This window comes from Lasioglossum baleicum, chromosome 10, assembly GCF_051020765.1.
Source record: "Lasioglossum baleicum chromosome 10, iyLasBale1, whole genome shotgun sequence".
Classification (NCBI taxonomy): domain Eukaryota; kingdom Metazoa; phylum Arthropoda; class Insecta; order Hymenoptera; family Halictidae; genus Lasioglossum; species Lasioglossum baleicum.
Genome location: NC_134938.1, coordinates 10,803,447 through 10,827,597, shown reverse-complemented (window position 1 = coordinate 10,827,597; position 24,151 = coordinate 10,803,447). Strand labels below are relative to the sequence as shown.

The following is a 24,151-nucleotide window of genomic DNA, read 5'->3' as shown; positions in this document are numbered from 1 at the left end:
ATTTAAAGTGTGTGTGATCAGTATACTGCGGATTTTATGCATTTATGGTAAAGATGAATGAGTGCAATATAAAACAGTACAAATGTTGCAATGATTTAAGATTGTAAATCTATTTTTCTTAGCTTGTTAAAATGATTAAAGTAAGAAGAAATTTGTTTATGTGGCTTCAGTCACTTCTAATCGGTGCAATCAATTTTTATTTTGCATAAAGATCCGCGGTTTAGTGATCAGTTTTACTCCTAATTCAATTACAATGTATTTAAATTAGCACAACTTGTAAAATTGCAAGTACGTAATATTTCGGATAGTCTTGGTGCGTTTCTAGACCGGATGACGTGTCGCGTAAAAATGCCTGTATTTTTTCCTCTTCTTGGTACCCGCGCGCACCTGCGTGACCGGTGTCATTAAACAAGTGCCATACATTGAAAGTTACCGATCTAGTGGCTTCTTTCGGTGTTTCATTCATTTGTCGTGTTCGATTTTCCGAGTTCATCGATTTCGCGGAATTTCGTCCGACTTGAATGGCTGTCGTCTTGACCCAGCTCGCCCTGCTACCTGTCCCACCTGTGCCATCGATATCCGTTAGTAAACGAGTTAGTAATTAAATCAGGTTAACTATACGAATCGCAACTGCAACCGGGAAAATTCACCTCGCTCCGATCACATTTCAACCCTTTGCACTCGGAGCTATTTTTACCCCTTGCCCTACAATATCGTGTCAGACTCGTGATAAAGATTCTGAATACAGTCTAATATAAATATATGTATGTTATTAATTTCCTTTAAACCGAAATGAAATTCGAAAACATGTATGGGCAAATTTTCTCCTTCTTTTAACTCCTTTTTTCATCTTCTTTTTTGAAACCGTAAAATAAATCGTAGGGCAAGGGGTTAACTCGAAAATTAAACATTTCTTCCGACCTACAATATTTCCATTCTCAATGATTTTCTTTTGGTAGATTCGAAAAATTGATATAAAGTCTCGTAAAAACTTAAATGTTTAATAATTGATTAGTAGACTGCAGATCTTTAGACGAAATTCAAAATTGTTGAAAAATTGATATAATGCATCGTACAAAACTTAAATGTGTAATAATTGATTAGCAGACTGCGGATCTTTAGACGAAATTAGAAATTGTTGAAAAATTTTCTCTGTTAAAATCATTAAGGGAAGAAATAACAATGAATTTTTAATTCCTATCTCTTGCAATCGATGCAGACAATATTTATTTTGTTTAAAACTTTGGTTTGGATGATTGCACGGGCAGCAACATTTCGCCCGATTTAAACAATTGTCCATACGTTTCTGAAGGATATTTTTAATGGTATTTTGTTTACACTCTCGATAGAAAGCCAGAAATGGTGAAACTATTCTGAGACCGAACGTCGACCTCGAACAGAACGTTTAACTATGACAGATCTTTATAATTACGAACAAAGAACTGGACAGTTGGTTCGGTTAGTTAGGCGGTCGTTCAATTAATACCGTTTCCAGCAATTGGTAAAGGTAATTAGTTCCATTTGACTGAAGATTACTGTTATTCCACTGAAAGTTGTGTACTGAGGACAGCCTGCGTTCAATTCTTTTATTACAACACTGAAGTGTCCACGGTATTACCGCAAACAGAGCGTATAAAACCCATCTCTCGATGTTCCGGTGCGAGATTACGACACTCCGCTAGATTCCGAAAGAGTTGTTGCGTTATTGAACGGTATGCTCGATTGCGTGCGATTTGTATTTGTTTTCTGTTAGACCTGTGGAGGTTGCAACTGATTCGGGACACGTATATGTTGAATATTTGTATGTAGATATTTGCAAATAATGTATAGTAAAAGAAATTTTATAATTTTCATATCTAATCAATGTAATATTTATAATTAGACTGCGGACCTTTCTGCATTTATAGCAGATGAAATTGAAAGTTGTTGATATGAAGTGTTTTCTTTGCAAGTTTAACACAAGTGTGGCGGCCTTGGCGCTGCCCTACGCCGCACTATGGGCCAAACTGACGAAATCTGTGTCAAAATCAAAGAACTTTTGATAGAAATGAGATAGAGCGATGAAATTTTTTTCAAATGAAAGCTGAAACTTTGCAGAATATGGGATAATTATGGAGATTGTGGTACGAACGTTTCTTAACCTTGAAAGAATTCGTTAAACTTGCACTATTTCAAGGAAATTGTGGTTTCTCCAATACCAGGCGCAGAAAAATTTTTTTTTAACATGCGACACATCATTTCTCGTAGATTTTTTCACGAGGATATCCTTTCCTCATTGCCTTTTTCCGCTCTTTCCGTTTTTTCTAACACCCTCCGCGATTGCTTCTTTCCGCATGTCCTTACCTGATCCTTCTCTCCTCCTGGATCTTGCCGTACCCTCCTCTCCTTATTTTCCTCCCACTATTCCGTTTCCTCCTCTCCTTCATTTTCACCTTTTCCAGGGGAGTTTTCGAAAGGTTGACAGAACCACTTACTACTGAGTCTTCGACAAGACAACAACTCTCTCTTATTTCACGCATCGTACCTCTGATCTAATAAAAGTGAGTTGAGGGAATATTTGGTGGTGTTTACTTATTTCATACGAGTTCCCTCCTCACAAGTAATCAATTTTTGAGACATGTCATCGTTGGTGGAAAGTACTTAAAGATGATAAATATTAAATACTCCATATTTGACACAATTAAAGATGCCCCCAGTGGAAGGGGTAGGCGAAGGGACAGTGATCGTGGAGATCCTCAGCTGAGGATTCCTAGCTCCCTAGGAAGCTAGATCGAGGACTTTTCTGTAGTAAGAAAACTGAGTATTCTATATTATATATATCTATTCTAATTATATTTATATGTTTTGTGGTGATGAAAAAAAGAAGATTGGCCCCGCAACGCCACAGGAGCAAGAGGAGTCCATCAACGTCCGACTGTCCGCACCTCTAACGCACCTGTACTTCCAGTGTTAGGATTGACGTCACACACTTCATACCATGAGTGAGCGCTCTAGGCAATATTTCGCTTGGAGACGAAAATGCGTCTGGAGCAAGGCGTCCCCATTCCACTCGGATCCAATCAGCTGCAAATTCGTACCTACTACGTCACCGCAATTCTGCCAGGGATCTTCTTCTCATCTTATCACGATACGCGTTTAATATTAAGTATATATTTAATAGTCCTTTTATAATAAATACAATAATATACTAATAATATATATATATATATATATATATATATAATATTGTAATTATTTTGGTGAAAAATAAAGAATATTAGTTACCACAGTTAACATGTTCTTTTTTCCGACCCAGTACATTCTCCTAAAAATTCCCTAATTAGAAATAAAGTATTTCGAGAAGATGATAGCGAAAGAGGTGCCACGAAAATATCACCTTCTGGCTTGTCGTTGAGTTGCTCTACTGAATTCGTGCCACCTCCTTCGATATCATGTTCTCCTAATACAAAATTCGATTTTTGACGTTTTCAGAAAATTTTCGCCTAATTTCGACCGTCTGACTTGTCGTTGACTTATACTACTGAATTTCGTGCCATCTCCTGCGACATCATGTGCTCCTAATACTTTCTCAACTTTCGAGAATCGTTGACTTATACTACTGAATTTCGTGTCACCTCCTGCGACATCATGTGCTCCTAATACTTTCTCAATTTTCGAGATTTTCGATCGTCTGACTTGTCGTTGAGTTGTACTACTTAATTTTCGAAATTTTTCGAGCGTCTGACTTGTCGTTGACTTATACTACTGAACTTCGAATACCTCCTTGCACATCATGTTCTCCTAATACAAAGTTCAATTTTCGAGGGTTTTGAAAAATTTCCTCGGAAATTGAGAAAGTATTAGGAGCACATGATATCGAAGGAGGTGGCACGAAATTAAGTAGTATAAGTCAACGACAAGTCAGACGGTCGAAAATTTTTTAAAATCTCGAAAATTGAACTTTGTATTAGGAGAACATGATGTCGAAGGAGGTGGCACTAAATTCAGTAGTATAAGTCAACGACAAGTCAGACGGTCGAAAATTTTCGAAAATCTCGAAAATTGAAAAAGTATTAGGAGCACATGATATCGCAGGAGGTGGCACGAAATTCAGTAGTGCAACTCAACAACGAGCCTGACAGCCGTAAATGTTTAGTTTCCAAAGTTTCGCTATTTCAACCATTCTTCGGAAGTCAGATTTGTTACTTTACGAGAAGTCGGAGGATCAGGAAAAATTAGTGGTTCAATAAATATATACGCAGATATACTTTTCTATTACGTTGCCTTTATTTATTCATTGTAATTGCATACACAAAATGTTTGTATTGTACAAGAAGTATATTACGTTGCCTTTATTTGTTCATTGTAATTGCATACATAAAGTGTTTGTATTGTACAAGAAGTATATACCTTATATTCTAAACATTTATATACGAAGAATATTTACTGGCCCAGAGAGACTCGCCAGGCTGTCAGAGTTTTACTGCAACACTGCAACAGTCACACTCGACAAAGGAGTACAAAGGGTTAAGACTGTTAAGACATTTAAGAAGAGTTAAGAACTTCCAGATCAGTCGAAATGAGCTCACATTTATTAAATTATTCTTTCCTCCACAGATGCGGAATCGTTACCGGAAGCTGGCGCGCCTAGGCTAGAGAGGGACCTGCAAGGTGAGCGACCAGAGTCATATCACTGTGCTTGCCTTGCATCATACTTGTGATCTCACAACAGAGTTGCACTTACGGGCATTCATTTCTAATTCCATCTAACCAATCTTTCCCCTGGAGTTTCACACTCTCTATTCTGTACGGATCATTTTCGCTACACCGCTGGAGAAAAAAAACTGACTCGAGTGCAACTCTACCGGCAAAAACCGTTCTCTCTCGCTTTCTTCTCTCGTTGTCCGCTGTCTGACCTATCTCTTCTCACAGTTTAAACGAAACCGATCGTTCTACCTCTAAAAAGAAAAAGAATAATAAACCGATTTGTGCGTGTCGACGCGAGGGGTGCGGCCGTGTACATATAAACGTATAACGACACGTGGAAACGAAAAAGGAGAGAAAAATGAGAAACAAGGAGAAACGTGCTCTAGTTGTCCTCTGTATGTCTATTTTTTTTTCTTTTTTTGTACACTTCTTGTGTTCCGTATCCGTGGGTACGCGGGTCTCGAATTCTGACAAATGACTTACCGCTGAAACTTAGCCTCGGGGGACTTGATGATTGCAACAACAAAATATGAGAATCTTGTACGAAACGCGCGAGAGACTTTCACTACGACTACACGCGCGAAACTAATCCGATGTATACGCGAGCGAATAATATTGATAGTGACCTTTTATTAAACGAGGGTAGACTCGCGTTTCCAGGTTTGCAAGGGTGCGAATAGTCAAAAGCGCTAGATAAATGATCAGTCTAGTTTATGAGGCGTAATTTGCATTCAGTCTTTGAATTATCGAGAAATGAGAAGGCGCATCCCGCACCCTTGCAATTCTGGAGACGAATCTACCCCCTCAATTGTGCCCAACATCTTCAGAAAGTAAAAGAATAGCACGCACAATATTTGAAATTGAAACTGACAGAGTTTTAATTCCACAAAATTATCAGATGTTGTTGCTGCAAATAGTGTACCAGACGGGAATAATTAAACAATGTTAAAACAAATTATCAGGTCCCCCGAGCTGTACATACATACGTGTCACCTAACCGCCTGGTATCTTACTCTTTGTTTTATTATAAATATATATATAACGATTTTCTCGGGCATGACCTCCACGGATATCAGCAAACGGTACCAGCGCGACCGTGAGCGCGTGACGATCGGAAATCGATGATAAGCTTGGTAAACGGGGACGAAGCCGGACGAAGCAGGTGCTCTAGGCTACGAACAACGATGACTCGTCTACTAAGATCGTCTGTCTCTTTTTTTCTGTTTCTGTTACTGCTCCCGCCTGCTCCTCGCCTTCAACTCTTCTCAACAACTGGATGCCGTCTGCCTCCAACGTCCGCCCGCCACTCCGTCTCTCCGACGACCTACATTATCTAAATAAAAACAAACTTCTTAAAAAAACCACACTCAAACAAAACAACCAACAAAATACAAACCACCACCACGAACGACGATTGGTCCCGACGTAATTGGCGACGAAACACGACCGGGACGAATATGTACTGTGACGTCGATGCACGACACGGACGAACGCCGACTTCGTTACCACCATGACGCCACCGACTCGATACTGAACCGAACCGTTACCAATCGTTCATGTGCGGCCATGTCCCGGGATCTCGACGCTTCTGGACGATCCTGAACTCCTCCCAACTCGTTCCAAAACACACGTAAAAACACACACGGTGACTATCCTCAGGGGTGACCACTGTCCTCTTAGTCTCGGCCAGGCCCGGCAAATCCGTTCCGCCGGTCGGCCTGCTCACGAAAACCGCGAGAACGTTCGTGCAGGACGGTGCCAGCACGGAGTTCGCTACCCAGGTGCTGGGCACCACGCTAGACAATGGTCGTCTGTACGCTAGAATCTTGTCGACGTCGAGTAGGGTCTTCTACGACAAAGAACCGACGCCGGATACCCCGAGACCGTACGTCGTTTATCCGTCGAGAGCGCCCGACGACGACTGGCAGTTCCGCGTGGCGCTCGACAACGCGCCCATCAAGGTTCTCAAAGAGATCGACACGTCGAGCAGCGTGGACTCCGATCGGAAAGCCGAAGAGCACGAGGACAACGAGAAGGCCTCGACGAAGCTGGACGAAATGTCCCGGGAGAACGACATATTCAGCAGACGGGAGCTCAGCACCGACCCGCAGCGGTTCAAGCCGGCGAAAGTTCGGCCCGCTGATAATCTACCGACGTTCACGGTCAAGCACGAGTACGTGACCGGCAGCTTTGACAATTCGGAGGACGATCAGCCGAAAACCTTCAGGCCTCGGTTGCCGAAGATCTTCAAGCCCCAGCCGAAAGTTCCCGTGCAAAGAAAGGCTGACAGCAAGCCTCTAGCTACCGTGACTTATCATGGTTTCGCCGACTTCACCACCACTGTGGGCGAGACCGTCATCGTCTTCTCTCCGAGTACCTCGCCGGCTCCTGTCGGACGACCTGCCACTACCATCAAGGGCGACGCGACCTTGAGACCCGACGACGGCGTCGCTGTGCTCAAAATCAGACCCACCAGCGTCGCCCCGGCTTCGACGAAGACCGCTCAACGTCCCGGACTCGATCAGCAGCCTAAAGTTGGATCCGGTGATCCTCTTCTGGATGTTATCAACCGAGCGCATATCCAGCCCAGCGTCACCGAGGACTTTGAAACGGAGTCGTCCTCCACGTCCACCGAACCGCTTCTTCTAGTCCCTGAGGTGGACACGGCTTCTATGAAAGCTACGGGACTTCTCAAAGTAGTGGACTCCACCACCTCGATGGACGGCACGACTACTCATTACAAGAGCTTGATTTATGGCACCTACATCGGCACCAATTATGCCCAGATCATTCATACGTCTTCGAACGTCTATTTTTTCCCTGACGAAGCCACTGCCACCTACGACACCGAGGACACCACTGTCGACTATGGAACGACCGTCGCGGAAGCAACCGAGTCTGAACAGGAGACTACCTTCGACATGGCAATCGGTACTACGCCCAGAGCGATTACCACCAGCGAGGAAAGCCCGCAGGAGATGAACGAATTGACAACTCCGCTGAGAGACACCACGGACAGCGTGTTGACCACTCTGAAAGACATCTTGGAGAGCGCGAGGAGAGTCTTGGGGACTACAGAGTCGGCTAAGCCTTCGTTGGAAGACGAGATCCCGAATGACATTGTCCCGGGAGATCCTCAAGGGAGAAGCATCAAAGGTGGTAGCTCCAAGAACGACATAGGGCTGAGGCACAAGAATAGATTTGGGGATCAGGAAGAGAAACCGAGTCTGGCTACCAGAATCCTGCCATCCACGGTGTACAAGACGTTCACGTACTTCACGACGTTCTTTATTCCCGACGGTGCTCAAACCACCACCTCGGTGCGCTCGAAGGAAGTCGTCTCCTCGGAGGTCTCCTACGTGACGGAGCTGATCGCGGCTAACTCGACTGCCACCAATGTTCTACCCACTGCGTTGACCCAGCCGATGACGACTCAGACCACTCCGAGCGTGATCAGCGCTGTGGAGGAAGAACAGACCACGAAGCAGGACGAGGAAATAGAGTTGATATTTAAGACGTTGTACACTACTTATACATACCTGACGACCTTCTTCCAGGAGAACACCTCCAGCGTTTCCAGTAGAGAGGTCGTCGAGACGAACGTCGTCACTCAAACGGTCGGACCTAAAGGAGTCTCCGCTGTGGTCGCGGACTTGTTCGAGAAAGACCAGTCCATCTTCATAGCTCCTACTAAGATCGTGGACGTTGTCGAGCCGTCCGTGTTCCCTCAGTTCCACGAAAAAGAAACCGAAAGGTATCCGACGACCTTGGAGCAGACGACAGAAGACACGCTGACCACTCTTCAGGATCAGGACACTACAACCGACCAGAACATTCCCACAGAGCCGGGAACGACTACCGAGGATTTCGAGGACACTAGACAGACGGCGCCTGAGATCGAACCAAGCCCGACTCCAGTCTTGCCAACGGAGTATGTCAAAGAACAGACCAAGACTTACTACACAACGTATACTTACTTCACCAGCATCTTCGTCGACGACGAGATCGAGATCGAGACCAGAACCGAGGTGGTCACTAACGTCGTCACCGAGACGATTCAACCCACCGCTGTCTTGCCGACTACCCAAGAAACTCAGGCGCCAACTACGCCGAAAGAGCAGCCGGCGGCGCCTCCTCCGGAGATACTGGCTTATCTGGAAGCTCTTCAGCGGCAGAAGTCTCAGGAAGAAGCACTCCAACTGGCAAAGAAGGTGCAACAGCAGGCGGTTGGCCAGGCTGACGACAGTTCTGCCGTTGACGAAGCTAAGATGGAGACTACGGAGTTCTCAACTACGGTGGACGATCAACCAATGGTTGACAATCAGTTCCGTGGCTTCGAGGTGAACGCTCAGGTGACGCCCAATCCACCTGTCGATGGGGAGGTTCTTGGCTCCATGATCACAGACGTGTTGTCTTCCTCTAGCTCCGGTGGTGGCATAGTACTGGACCTGATGGACAAGAGAAATGCGGTCCCGGAGGATCAAGAGTTGTCCGAGTCGAATCACCACGACGTAGAACCGGCGCCCACTCTGCTGCTCCAAACGAGCTACACGACCTTCACGTACTTCACGACCAGGTACAAGGGCGACGAGTCGACCGTGGCCAGTCGTCTGGAGACTGTCACCAACATCGTCACCGAGACCATCAGACCGACTGCCGTGGCTCCTATGGAAACCAGCACCGTGCCAGTGACGTACTTCACAACGTTCACGTATTGGACCACGTATTACAAAGGTGGGGACACGGTTACCTCGAGTCACGAGCAAACTGTCAGCAACGTGGTGACTCCAGGAGTGTCACCCACGCCGACGGTAGAACTCGGCGTCATCATGACCTACAGACCATCCTCTGGATCAACCGAAGACGCTACTGTCAACAACGAGGAGTCCAAGATCACCGCTGACAACGAAGTTACACCGTCGGACGTCGTGCCACTCGAGAACACTAGGTCGGAGTCGGTCCAGAAGACAATTGCCAAGGACGTCACCGATGTTCCCGTCGCGCCTGTTGTTGTGGAGGCTTCTACGATTTCACCGGAACCTACCACGTACTATACTACGTACACCTACTTCACCACCTCGTACATTGGCAACGAGACTATACTGAACAGCAGATTGGAGACTGTTACTAGTGTCTCTACACCTGACGTTATTCCCACGCAAGCAGCAGCGACTGGCAGAGCGATCGACGGACCAGTGTACCAGCAGAGCATCCCAACCGTGGACAAGCCAGTCACGCCGTCGAAAGCCAGCGAACAACCCAAGACAGGTCTGATCTCGACTGTCAGGTCCAGTCAGGTGAACGACGGGACCACGACCCACTATATAACCGACGTGCACGGGACTTATATAGACGGACTCTACGCGCAGGTCGTCGAAAGTTCGACCTCGATCGAAACGCCACCTTTGCCATCGCCGTCTATCGCCACGCCTGTCCTCCCGACCGGTGTTCTCTCGCTGAACCAGGGAAGCGTGGTGGACGCCGACGAAGTGACCACGATCTACTTCACCACGAAACAGATTGGGACCTTGCTCGAGGGCTTGTACGCCAAGGTGATCGAGAGTACCTCCAGTACGAAGGTCAACGAAGAGAGAAAAGCAACCATCCCGGCTGTTCATGGCCATAGGACCGGGCTGGTGAGGCTGATACACGGCCAGATCGAGAACAACGGGACCACCACGTTCTATCAGTCGAAAGTGATCGGTACCAGTATCGAAGGCAGGTACGCCCAGATCATTGAGAGCACCTCGAGCTTCTCGTCAGCAACGCCGACTCTAAACATCGCTCCGACATCGACTCAGCCACCCACGAAGCCGACCGAGGTTCCGGAGATCTCCCCTTCGCCAGCTGTGATTCAATCTTCCCTGTCGGAGGACCCTACGACGGAGTCTTCCGACCAGGACGACGACGGCGAACAGAGCGAGGAGAACGAGGAGGACGAGGAGGATGGAAAAGATGACCTGAGTTCGAAGAAGAAGTCCCGATTGACGTTCTCCACTAGAAAGAGGTCGTTCACACCAGCGATCAGGCCGTTCTCCTCGAGGAATAGACCGACGTTCAATCCCAAGCGTAAGGGAGCGCAAGGTGCCACCACGATCACTCGAACGGACATAACTCCGACTGTCACGGCCACGTTAGCTGGGAAGGGCAACAGGTTTGCTTCGTCCAGAGGCCGAGTGAGCTCTCCGATCGGGCCATACTCTTCGACGTTGTCTCCGTCAGCGAGCAGAAGATTCAATGGAAGAAGGGGGTCGCCTAGCACAGCCAGTACGTACAGCTCTGCTGTGTCAGGAAGCAGCAGAGGCAGAGCACAGGCCAGGATATCTCCATCGTCGGTGTTCCAAGGAAACAGGAGAGGACCGACATCGATCAGAGGTTCCTCGGCCAGAGCTGCGACTCGGGGATCGAGCTCCGCTTACCCTGGAGCTTCGACCAGGTTCAGATCACCCATTCGACCGTCCTCGACACTGTTGAGAGGACAGGCAACCGTCAGACACGACGACCAAGAGAACGATGCCAACGAGTTCACTACCACCACGTTGGTGACAGAGGAGACACCGTACACGGAGGATTTCGACGGCGGTGAAACAGTGACCGTGCCGCTGCAGACGACCACGGAATCCTCGAGAAGGTCCACGAATCCTTTGCTGAGATTCCGCAGGCCGATCAGTTTGAACAATTCTGGACGAACCGCCACCACTGCCAAACCACCAACGACATCCCGGAGAAATGGAAATTTGAATAGACCTACTCCGCCATCTACCCCCAAGGTGACAAACAGCAGATCCAACGGTAGAACCGCGCCGATATCAACCAAACCGCGGCAAGGTAACACGGGCATATTCCCGCCGAGAGGATTGTTTGGAAAGAAGCAAGAGCTACCCACCGAGGAGCAGATAGACCCGAACGACGATGCGGAGAACGACGGAGAGGAGAATTTCGAGGACGAGCCCGTGGAGGAGATCAGCGACAACGACTACGAGGGATCGGAACACGAAGACAGAACGACGAATCGACGTTCTGGTAAATCCATCAGGTCGGGCGTGCAGATCAGACCGTTCGCGAGGAGTAGGCGAACGCGTCGGCAGGCCAGTCAGCTGAGAACGTATTCGAGTCGCTTCCGGCGACCAGGCGCGAAAGCTGAAGAGAAGACGGAGGCGAGCGAGCCCGTTGTCAGCAAGGAAGGGAACGTAAAGTCCGCGACAAAGCCGATCGCTCGTTACAACAATCGCGGCAGGTCGTTGACAACGTCGCGTCCACCGTCGAAGACGCCGAACAATCCTGAGAAAACGTCGGCAGAGTCGTCGGAGTTGAATCAGAGCAAGGTCCGACTGCGGACGAAGTCGAACAGCGAGAGGAGCTCTGCGACTAGAATAAAACCCTCCCCGACATCCAGTAACGGTAGGCAATTCACTCTGAGGGAGAAAGACGGGATGGGTGCGAGCCGAACGAACTATAAAAGACCTAGTTCTTCAGGGTCGCGAAGCAACGGCAGGACGTCGAGCAGCTCGGACAGAGTGAGACCTCCGAGGTTGAGGAACGGATCAAACAAGTCGTCCGAGTCGTCCAGTTCGAGGCGAGTCCCGTCGTCTCGTGCTCCGTCAAGGTCGTCGGGTAGGAACGGTAGTAGGAGAACATCGTCGCGTCGTGGTTCCCTCGAGGATATTAGGGAGTCGCCCACTATTTATCCCGACTATGACGGAACGATCACGGTGACCCATTACGTCCCGACCGAGGTGACGATCCCCGTGGTAAACAACGGGGTCACGGAGCAGCGTAGCATCATTACAGCTCAGGCGAGCACCGAGGTTCTCGGCCCCTCTCAGTATAGCACCGTGACAGGTGGGGACGGCAGGCCGCTGGTAGTAATCGTTAGCGAGGTCACCGGTACTAATCTCCAAGGTCAGACCGAGGTCACCCGATTTCTGCTCCACGAGACGCCCACCACCCGAGTTTCCCACACGCTGGCCACTCTAGGCGGCCGTCGAGCTTCGCAGTCGGTAATCGTCCCCACGACCGTGTATTCCGTAGAGAACGTAGTTTCCACTGTACAACCGTCGTTAGCGGGGAACGCGCCTCTCGCGAACATCCTGCTGTCGCAGCTGCTTCTCGGTCAGTTAGGTCAGGCTAACCCTCTGCTGCAACCCCAGGGCACACCGTCCACGCAGTATAACACGCGCACCACCTCGTACGTCACCACGATCACGAAGCAACAGAGCACCGTGATCCCGCTTACCTTCCGCGGTAAGGAAATCCTGACGACCTTGGTAGACACCTCGACCGACGTCGTCACCGCGACAGAGTTCATCACAGACACGGTAGTTGTCACGCCCACGGCGGCTCTGCCTGCGGCCAACTTGAACTCTCTGCTGGCGTTGCTCCAGCAGCCCCAGCAACCGGTCAAGAACTCGAACCCTCTGCTGGACCCGGTGTTCGCCGCGCCCCCTTTCACCCAGAGCAACACCCTGCCGGGCGAAGTCGAGAGGAAACACCAACCGGCCGATTCCGATTACAAGCAAGACAGCTACGAATACTCCGAGGAGGAGGACGACGCGCGCGATTACCATAAGTCGTCCCGGCCACGCAGCAGCCGCGGCAAGTCGAACGACAAGAAAGAGGATCATTCTAGCCAGGCGAAGGAAGAGTCCAGCGTGGTCACGCTCTACGTTTCCGGCCGAAGGCCCGGGGAGTTCAGCACCGTTCTCAGCACCGTGAAGGTCGGCGAGATGGCTAGCTCCTCCAGGAGGCGAAGGGCTACCGAACACACTGTCGAGGTTCAGCCTTCCATTCCAGCGTCTTTGCACGCCGGTTCGGAGGAAATCACAATACTGACAGGGAGCGAGGATTCACTGGACACGCACGCGCCGACACAGAGTCTCGAGAGTGTAGTGGGTGACGTCGGACGGCACATCTCCACGCCTATCCGCCCTTAATCATTTCTACAACCCTTCTTCTCCATCTAATCCCATTCCCCCGTACCCTAACTGTCGTCATTCTTAATTAAGTCCATCGCAACTCACTGACACCTACCTAGACCGAAGCTGACGACCTTTCTCGTTATCGTTAGTCACACGGACGGTTCTTCGACGACACGTTCTCGCTCGTTGCGAGGAATTTCAGCGACGACGATGATCATCGTGGTGTAATATAGTGAATTTTGTTTGGGGATCGTTGTACCTCTTCCTTTCTCTTTGTTTTATTTTATTTGTTTTTCTCTTCCGGTATGCAAGAACGATTCTCCGTACAGTTGGGAAAGAACCGCGGGAAGCTCGCAGCTTCGGTTGATCGGGGACACCGTGCCAGGTTCCCGGTCTCCATTCTTCGTCCTGCTCGCTCCCCCTGTCTTCTATTCTGTCTCCTACTGAAACTACCCCACCTAGAGCGTCGTCCTATACCCACTAACACGGCCTCGAATCCGCCATCGCCGCACGCGCGACCACACGACCAAAAACAAACCCAGCAAGCATGGTACTCCCCTGTATGTCGGCCAGCAAACCCTGGTAAACGCTACTAAGTGCACGAAAACGGCGGAATGATCGAGTCTTGGATGGAGGTCGTTTAACCCACTGGGCCGCTTAATCCCAGACAAGAACCCGAAATCCTTTCACGGTCGTGCTAGATGTAACACCCCCGGGGAAACGACGAGGATATTGCCACGGAACCGAGAATCGTCGACTTTTCAGATGATTACCCCGACGACCACCGTCCCGGTCACTTCGATAGTAAACGCGTTGAATGGCCCGGCGAGGGTGGCCTGAGACCAGCGGCCCTGACCGACGCTAACGACGACTACCTCGATGAGGCGCCGAGGAAACGGGTCAGGATCCGCGTGCCCGTTGTCAGGAAATTCAGTAGACAGCACACGCGGACCGTCGTTAGACGTAGACCCGTAAGCCCGAGGACCCAGGATCCTCCGTTGGCTACCGCGAGCCACACGCCGAGAAGGATCGTCGTCACCAGAGTGAGGACGCTCGGCCTAGCGAACTCGATACACACGGACGAGCCGGAGAGCTTCAGGCCTGAACCTGGACGACATAAAGTGACCATCACCAGGCGGCGAAAGATCGAACCGACGTCCGTTCTGCCCAGCACCACTGACAAACGGGCCAGGATCACTAAAAAGAAACTGATCGCTGTCAGACCGGTGCAGCCGACACCGAGCTTCGCCATCATCACCTCCGGATTTTTCACCGCTCCGACTTCCGAATACGAGGAGGAGTACGAGATAGAGGATGAAACGGAAGAACCTAAGCTAGAAGTGACTACCACTTTCACGCCTGAACTGCAGGAACCGCCCAACGTTATCGACAACAAGCCTGATCCGACGGAGACCTCTGCGCCAGCAGAAGAAACTTCCACGAGAGTTCTGGAGGAGTCCAGTGTGAACGATCCTGTTATCATCACTGACAACTTTTTCTTCCCAGAGAGTGAAGACGAGTACTCCGAATACGAGGATGACTATCAGGTGACTACGACAACCGAGAGCGCAAACGAACCGTTGGACGAGGATGTTCCAACAACGGTCAAGTCACCGAAGGATGACGAGAATGTTGTGCCTAGTGAAGACAGTGTTTCGATCACTTCTGAGACACCTGCACACGAGAAGGTCACAACTGTCGAACCTAAAGAGGAGACGGAGGAAACAGCGACTGAAATGGTCTCTAAAGAAGATGCCAAACTCGAAGGAGGCTCGACTACCGCGAAACCGATTGAAGACTCAACCGCGACATCGGAAGAAGATTTGTCGGAAGAAGTTGACACGACGGTGCAAGAAGATGTTTCTACCACTATTCACCCTGATATCAATGAAGAAGAAGAAGAGGAGAAAGAACAGGTAACAACGGAGAAGGTGGTGGAAACAACAGAGTCCATAAACGAGACAATGGTTATAAGCGTTCCCGAAGATCAGCCTGAGACGACCACGCACACTGAGAAGGACATTGAGACTACCACCGAGACAAGTATCCCCGAAACGACTGTGTCATCCACGGAATCAATCGAATCGCAGATTCAACCGGAGCTAACGGATCATTTATCACAAGATGCTGAAGGTTCAATAGAAAAGGACACCGAGTCCCATGTTACTACGCAACCCACAGAAACAGAACCCCATGACACCTCGACGGAACCAACCGTTCAACCAGAACCAAAGACACCTCCGACAGAGGAGGAGGAAGACGATGTTCAGAAACTGTCGGTTGCGACCGAGGAAGAAAAGGATGTTCAGGAACCATCAGTTACAACGAAACCACTCAGAAAAGAAGAAGAACCAACTGTGCAGATGATTGAACCCGTCACCAAACCCTCAACGTCTTCAGCGGTCGTTTCGACAGATATGTCGTCGTCGTCGATCGAAATTGCTCCGAGTTTCGCCAGCGTGTTGCCTCTCGAGACGTACCAGTCACCGTCTCCCGACTCCCCAACTCCTAGATACCTAGACGATTCCGAGATACCAAGCGTGATCCCTCTGGGAGACGATTACACTCCCTCGGACGCAAAGAGGACCTCGGGAGTCTTCGAAGCTACCCCGAGCCTCGATGTCGCCAAGGTGACGACCTCCATCTCGTCACCGACTCCCGAGGACATCGAGGCGGGATTGGCCGACGATTTGTACTTGTCCCTGTCGAGACCAGACTTCCCTCAGATCTTACCCTCGAAACCAACCACCGTCGTTGACCATCAGACGAAACCCCCACCCGAACTAGAACCGAGTACCAGCGTTTTCTATACGGAGACTGTAGTGACCTCGACGAGATTAAGGACGTACACGTACGTGGTGACGCAACAGAACGGACTGGAGACGAAAGTTACGTCCTCGACAACCGTCAGACCGAGAGTGACGACCCTTACGTTGACGGTGCCCGTCACGGTGACTGTCACTCCTACTGTGGAGTCGTCAGCAAACGCTGTGTCGTCTGTGTATAGTCCAGTGCCTGCTGCTGGTGAGTAGATACACGGCTCTGGCCGAGCCTATTCTACGAGCATCCTCGTCTGATCTGGACTTTCCGCTGATTGTTCCTCGGTAGATTGACCTGGAAAAAACACGGGTTGAGTGAAACTGGTCGCTTTTATCGGACTTTTAACACGTTCTGTGTCATTACAAACGATTGAATTATATTCTACGTTAGCTTCGTACGTCCAAGATTCATACTCACAAGGAGAATGCAAAGCCTTTGCGTCACAGATTTAGTTGAGACTTTACAGGGTTATAGATCTCGTACCCCTGATTACAAATATACCCCATTATAGGGGCAACTACTCAGTAATTTTCGAGATATTTGCAAATTAAAGTTTTGTGGACGTAACTTTACTCTGTAAAGTCTCAACTAAATCTGTGACGCGAAGGCTTTGCATTCTCCTTGTCAGTTAATCGTTTCAAAAGACACGTGACTTCGTAAACTTCATACACATTTTTCCTAACGACTAGCTTATAATTTTTTTGGCAACAAACCTTCATAAGTAATTTAGAACCTGGACAGTTTCATTCGACCACTCGTGAAAATTGATGTTTCGATTGAATTCTTGGGAAATGGTTTGGAACACACGAGGATCGATGTACAAAATAATCTTTTAGACTAATATCACTTCCCCTCGAGATAACGCACTCGAGGTTGTACAAATTCTATTCCCAAGTCTCGCTCCAATTGGCTTCTGGCATTCTAAATTTTTCCCTGTGCAATAGAACTCTCTGATACGTGTACATATACTGTAAATGAAAGATCTTGTACATACTTGATCGCCTGATCGATGCGTGTATATTTGTTCTCTTCTCAACTTTTATCGAGGATTTTCAGACTCTGACTCTTTCGATGGGTGCGATCTACGTTTCGTGTACTGTACAATACTTTCGTATGAGTAGAGTTGGTGCTATGATCTTTTGAACAATTTTTTGTGAGTTCGATTACTATTTGCAAATAGACACTGTTTTACTATGTTTATGTATTATATACTCTTTATGTGATTCTTGCTTGTTCCCAACCTCTTATACGATAACAATGTACCAAAATAACAATGAATGTATTATATGGACTGTAAAGTATAAAAGTGAACAATGATATCGCTATATGTATAAATATGCAATACATGTTTATACGGAACATTAGGCCAACACCCTCGTTTACAGATTAATTGATGCTCGATCAATAAAATGTTAGAAAGTCTAGCAGCAACGCGATTCATTAAGAAGTATGTGCAGTATAGTTAACGCCAACAGACGCCTGTCGAGCTGCAACCTTCGTACACGGTTGCATCGAGTTGCAGCGAGCCAGGCGTAATCAGATCGATCCATACAAAATTTATTTCTGTACATTCAACTTACAAATTCGGTTATAAAATTCGTTTCAGGTGTTCTTTAATATTGTCTTTGCATTTCGCACTGCATTGAAACAGGACAATCTTCGAGTATACCTCACAGTGGATTTCCTCAAAGTCACAAAAACGCAAGACCTTAATTTACATCCTAGTATTTATGCATAGACTGCTGACATTCTCCAAAGTGCGAAATTGAGGTGAAATAGAATTTCATCCCTTACATTAACACGTTGACTGTCATTCTGGAAGGTCACACGAAATTCAAGTATTTTAGTTAACAAAAGTGAAACCAAATTCTACAAATACTGATGAATAGACAGCGGATTTTATGCATTTATAACGAAAATGAGTAGATGTAATTTAAAACAGTAAACGCATTAGAAGAATTTAAAAATACTGTTATATTATTTTAAACCTGTTAAACATACCAAGAATGAAAATAAATTACCATTTCACTCCTGTTTGCATAATGTGTTAGAAAAACTATTTGTAAGTCCCTAAATGACACTATTTTTGCACAACCCTAGTACTATGAGAAAAATGGCGTCACTCACATGTCAGTCAACGTGCTCGCAGCTCCAGTGTGATGAAAAAGAATGAAATTCTATGGAGATGAAGTCGGTAGTCTATTTATAAGTTCGCACACAGAGCGTGCAGATGTTTCTACGATGATTTAGTTATAATTAGAAGGTATTCGAAGGGAGAGGAGTCGATCATGATGTAATAGCGTGAATTGCAATGACAGGAGAGCACGAAGTGAAAGATGAAGAAGGTCGAAGGTTCAACAATCTGGCCACTCGTGTATTGCCGAATGGCGTCGAGGTGATCGTGGCGGGTCCAACGCCAGCATTGCGATGGGAGAATTCTATACCGCAGCCCACGCTGACATTGTCTGACGCGGTCGTCATGATGCTTCCTCAAGATAAGCCGAACGAATTTGTCACGAAGACGTGTACCACGACATTCACGTACCTCACTACGATCACCAAGGACGGGACGACTACCGTTTCCACGGAGCAACAGGTGAGGCTGCAGGGTATTGTCACCAGTAGACATTGAGATGCGAAACCTAAAAAGTACAGGGTGACAAGAAATAACGGAGTTAATCATTTCTTATTATAATTCTGTCAAATTGACGAATTTTGAAAAACCAAATAATAACAACCATAACATGGACCTTTAGTATTCATATATTTAAGAAGTTTCGAAATGGCCACCCTTGGAGCCGATTGCAGAGGCTCAAACGTGTCTTTAAATTTTCGGCAATGGGCCGCAGCAGCTCTTCTGGCGTCATTCGGTCCCACTCCTAGTACAGATAAATTATAATGGTACAGAAATTATAACAAGAAATGTTTATCTGATGTTAAACATTATTTTAACTGTATAAAATTGCAGTCAGTGTAAAAAGTATTCGTACACCCTTGAAGGGGACATTACACTTTCTCGGTCGAATTTTATGGGACTGATAAAATAACCAAGAAACATTTTAAGTCTTCGAATACAAGAAAAAATTGTTATACAGTTTGTAAATGATTTTTTATAGGGGTTGTTTTGCAGCATTGCTTCAATTTTCCAATTAAAATATCTCCGAGTGCAAAGGGTTAAACGTCTATTTGGATTTCACCACTTGCAATCAATGAAGACAATTTGTATTTTGCGTTTTGACAAGGTTGTCGCGAACACCGCTACGGAGGAGCGTCACCGGAAGCCCGGATCGGAAACAGCCGCGGTGACATTGGAGGCATCGCCAACTCTGCGAACTGAAATCTTCAAAACGACATATACATACTTAACCCTGAACACCAACCACCCGAACGTGGACGACGCGTTAGAGAGCAGCTCGAAAGTCATCACGAACACGGTGACCGCTCCGCAGCATTATTTAGACATGATCTTGGAGCCATCGGAGGCACCCAGACCGGAAACGAACACGTACCTCAGCACCAGGATGCTGGAAAAGACGTTCATGGAGGACGGACGGACCAGGATCGAAACTGCTAGTGATACTGTCACTCAGGTTGGTGTTTTGCTGTCCAAAATTCATGTTGTACCTGTTACTTCTTCTGCTTACTTTCTCGTACAGACGACGAATGAGTTGTGAAACTTTCCAGCAGGTTCTGATTAAAACATAGAACTTTTTTAAAAAATGTTTAAGCCAGAAAATTGGCGTTCGAATGTGCAAGAAAATTTAACTTACTTCTTCGAGTACCAATGAGACTGGTTGGTCGCTTATAAAATTTATGGCAATATTAATTGTTAATATATCTTCTCCAGCTTATAATAACGGAATCTGCACCGCCGCTGCGTCCAACCAGCGTCACGACCACTCTAACAGCGTTGGATCACACCGAGGAAAGCATGACTGATGTAATGAAGACTTATTATATTACTTATACGTATTACAATACGTTCCTGGAGAAAGGTAGCACAGTGGTTCGCACAAACGTGGCGACGTCCACCGATCTCGTCCTGGAGAAAGTACCTGTGAAGAAGCCCACGAAGACAGCCTTGGTGAACCCGACCCCGGAACCCATTCAAATCTTCGCCACGAAAACATACCTGACGACCTTTACGTACTTCACGACGTTACTCCAGGTAAATTGTTGCTAAACGATATATCCAGTCTGCGGATTTCCTGCAAAATAACAATTTTCTTCAGGGTCATTCCATGCCAACTCGATCACTTTTTGCAGGCACCATCGTCTATTTTGTTCTAAATGAAATAAGTTGTAGTCTATGTGAAATTAGGGGGGATTTAAGTCATCATTTAGCCGGTTTCGAAATTTTTTAGAAATGGCAGGCCGTCGAAGTTTTCAATTTTTGCCCATTTTGGCGAAAACGTGCCTCACTTACGAATTTTTATCTTGGGAACTATTTGTCCGATTGACCTACATTTTCATTTGTTTTATTCGGAAAAGATTGGGCTATTACAAAATAATTTTTTCAACCCCGACAATCAACTTTATAATGTCGAAAAATTTAAACAAATTCTTTGTTTACGTTTTTTTTCAATGATGGGGCTCAGTGATTTAAATTTTGAAAAAATATGGTAGTATTCCTTGAAGTTTTCCCTTTAAAATGAGCTCTTGAAAAAGACGGTATCGTTAAAATTGGCGTCACAATGAGCCGGTAAAGCCCTAATTTCACATGGACTACAACATATTTCATTTAGAACAAAATCGACGATGATGCCTGCAAAAAGTGATCAAGTCGGCATGAAATATGACCCTTTATTAATTCAATTCATTAATAAAAATGTATTCTTTTGTGACGAACTATTCGTTTTGATTGAAAATTTGGAATTTCATGTACAATATGGACAAAACTAAATGTAGAAGCTTTTTGTGAAGAGAGATGCGAGTCACTGTGAAATAATTTTGAGAAATTATGGTGATACGTCCTTTTTCTGATGGAGTTATAATTTTAATTTGCTTGTGAACAGGCTGGACCAGATGGAGAAACGTCCACCACAGTGTCGTCGCGTTCCCATATCGTGGAGAACGTTGTCACGGAGTCCATAGCGCCTAGTTTACTGAACACTGGATACATGAGTCCTTTGCTGACAACGTCCCATCACACCGACTCGGAGAAGAACGTGGTTACCGGGTCAACGATCATCTTCTACGACGAGGAGGGTGACATCGATCCCACCACCACGAGCTTACCACAATCGACCGCCACCGTTGACGTTCAGAAGGACCCAACGATTCCTACGAGTTTGGTAATAACGGAAACGTCTCCTGTTGTCAGTGAACAGATCGCGAAACCTGTCGGCCAGGTAGATCAGACAATAGATTGTAGATCACGTATAGTAGAATGTAACTTATATGTATGTTATGTTAATTACAGGAAAGTAACGTGACAACGGCAGTTTCCGGCGAAAACGGTCAAAACAAGAGACCAGTTAATCAAAACCCGAGTGATCTTCAAGTGAGCAATCTTCTGAGTTTAGGATCGCTAGGAATCAACGCATTAGGGCCAATGATCACGGCGGCGATGGCCGGTTTACTGCAAGGAAAGCCAACGATGACTCGCAGGAATGACACGGTGCCACAGGCAGAAGCTCAGGAGGTCACCACACAGAGGTCACCGATTTACATACCTGTCGCCGACTTTGCTGACGGGGACATAGAAACCGCTGAAAGTCAAAATATAGGTAAACATAATCATGACACAGCTGAATCATCCATTTAAATTATATCCTGCGGGGTGCCGTGAAAGAAATTTTGAAACAATTGGTATATTATGGAAATTATAGAACTTGAAAGTTCTTTGATTTTGACACAGATTTCGTCGGTTTGGCCCATAAGTGCGGCGTATACTACCCAAAGAAATGTAGTATGTAATGTAGATTGAAATGTTAAGGTCTGTACGAAGCATTAAGGACATCAGATTCGAGATTAAATGACTTGAATTTTTGGAAATAGCACAAATCCGTTCTGATCGCCGTTCGTCGATATGTTCGTCGAAACGTTCGTCGAAACGTTCGTCAAAATGCGCGGTTCGCCGCGCTGTTCGTCGAAATGTTCTAGTCTGTACGAGGCCTTTAATTAGCATTAATAAATAATCAGGAATAATCAATAAAGAAACACCTGATTCCTCTTCAAGGTACGCATCTGGCGAAGTTGAATTACATAGCAGAAACGCGACACAAAGTGACATCCAGCCTGGCAGATGGAATCCCGATTTCGCCGGGTGAGGTAATCACCGCGAACACCGACGTTATAATCGGCAAACCAGGTAAAATGGCGCCTAGACCTCCGCAAACATTCCTCGAAGACAAAGAGCACATAGGCATGAAACCACCCCCGCTACCAGTGCCTAATATCCCGGTGCACCCAGTTCTCGAGGTTTTGGAAGATGATCGAGATGATTCAGAGTCGCAACAAACGATTCAGACCCACAATGTACCTCAGATTCAGATTTACCCGGCGCAACAGGTCTACGAGGAACATCTGAAGATCCCGGTCTCGAGACCCGTGGAAACGAATCCGGTATTGATACCTAAACAACCTCAGAAATTGCACCCCGTTCAGTCATCTCCGCCGAAGAGGATCGGGTCGAAGCAGGACGTCCTGGAAAATGATCCTTTATTGAAGCCACCCGAAAGGCCAAACGTGGAACAGTATGTTAATCCGAACTCGAACTTGAAAGAGCCGGAATGGAGTCCTGAGAAGTCACGGAGACCCTGGAGCGCCAAGGATCCTGTGCTCTTTTTGCCACCTCATCCGCAGTTTGATCAGGTGCGCATTCAGCCGTCCCTCTAACTCGATGCTCTGATTAAAAGAAAAGTGAATTTTTTTAGTTCGAACATTTTTATCTTTAATTATTTTTGTTACGATACTTTTTTAGCAACATATTTGTGACATTTTTCTGATTTAAATGAGATCAAACGCGACACATTTGGTGCATATTTGCTTGTTTAACAATTCAAGTTGTTTATTCTTTAATTATTGAAATTATAAAGATGCTTCCACTAGAAATTATTCAATAAATGTTTTTATCCGAGAGCACGTATTATTATAAAAATCTAAATAAATTCAGTCTTGTAAAAGATTTCTATAAAACAATATATATCCGACACATTTTGTACCCGGTATGGTATTCGTAAATTAAGACAGGTTCAGGTGAAAAATATCACGAATACGTTGGTAAAAGTTTAATAGTGTAAATAGGAACATTGTGGTTGGTATTATTAACTTAGCTCGAATCGTGATGGTTTCACAGAAAATGGATTCCGCGAAGCCATTGTTGGTGAAGCCATGGCCAACGGTTCCAACAGAAGAGCAGAAGCGACCATTATGGGCTCCGGATGACCCTTTGACCCCAGGATCTTCTATTGGTATCCAGAGTTCGGAATCTAAACCTACATCATCGGAGCCTATACTACATCAAGTGCCCCACGTTATCGACAGACCCACAGGCCAGGATTTGTTGGTCAGTATCCAACCCAGTCAGATTGCCAACGTAGTGATTCCTCAGGGTGGTACTCAGGCACTAATATTCGGTGACACCAGCGAGCCTCACATAAGTGGACAATCCTTCGATGATCCTTCACCCTATCCGGACTCTGACATTGGGTTGGGATTCGTTGGGATACAGAGGGTAAGAACCATTTGTATTACCTCATATTCGGTACCCCCTAAACATTTAG

The 24,151-nt window shown here is 46.7% G+C and overlaps 1 protein-coding gene across 4 annotated transcripts in view; it reads left to right on the top strand.

Moving 5' to 3' along the window:
- Window positions 1-24,151, top strand: part of LOC143213154 (uncharacterized) — a 123,874-nt gene that overhangs the window by 87,277 nt on the left and 12,446 nt on the right. For 2 of the 4 annotated variants that reach the window (XM_076432757.1, XM_076432756.1), the window contains exons 2-10: window positions 4,597-4,650; window positions 14,370-16,628; window positions 18,743-19,020; window positions 19,667-20,014; window positions 20,272-20,592; window positions 21,440-21,775; window positions 21,847-22,153; window positions 22,606-23,240; window positions 23,725-24,102. In XM_076432757.1, the coding sequence (XP_076288872.1) occupies window positions 4,597-4,650; window positions 14,370-16,628; window positions 18,743-19,020; window positions 19,667-20,014; window positions 20,272-20,592; window positions 21,440-21,775; window positions 21,847-22,153; window positions 22,606-23,240; window positions 23,725-24,102 (4,916 nt within the window). The remainder of the gene's footprint in view (window positions 1-4,596; window positions 4,651-14,369; window positions 16,629-18,742; window positions 19,021-19,666; window positions 20,015-20,271; window positions 20,593-21,439; window positions 21,776-21,846; window positions 22,154-22,605; window positions 23,241-23,724; window positions 24,103-24,151) is intronic. The other 2 variants (XM_076432758.1, XM_076432759.1) reach the window with 2 other exon arrangements.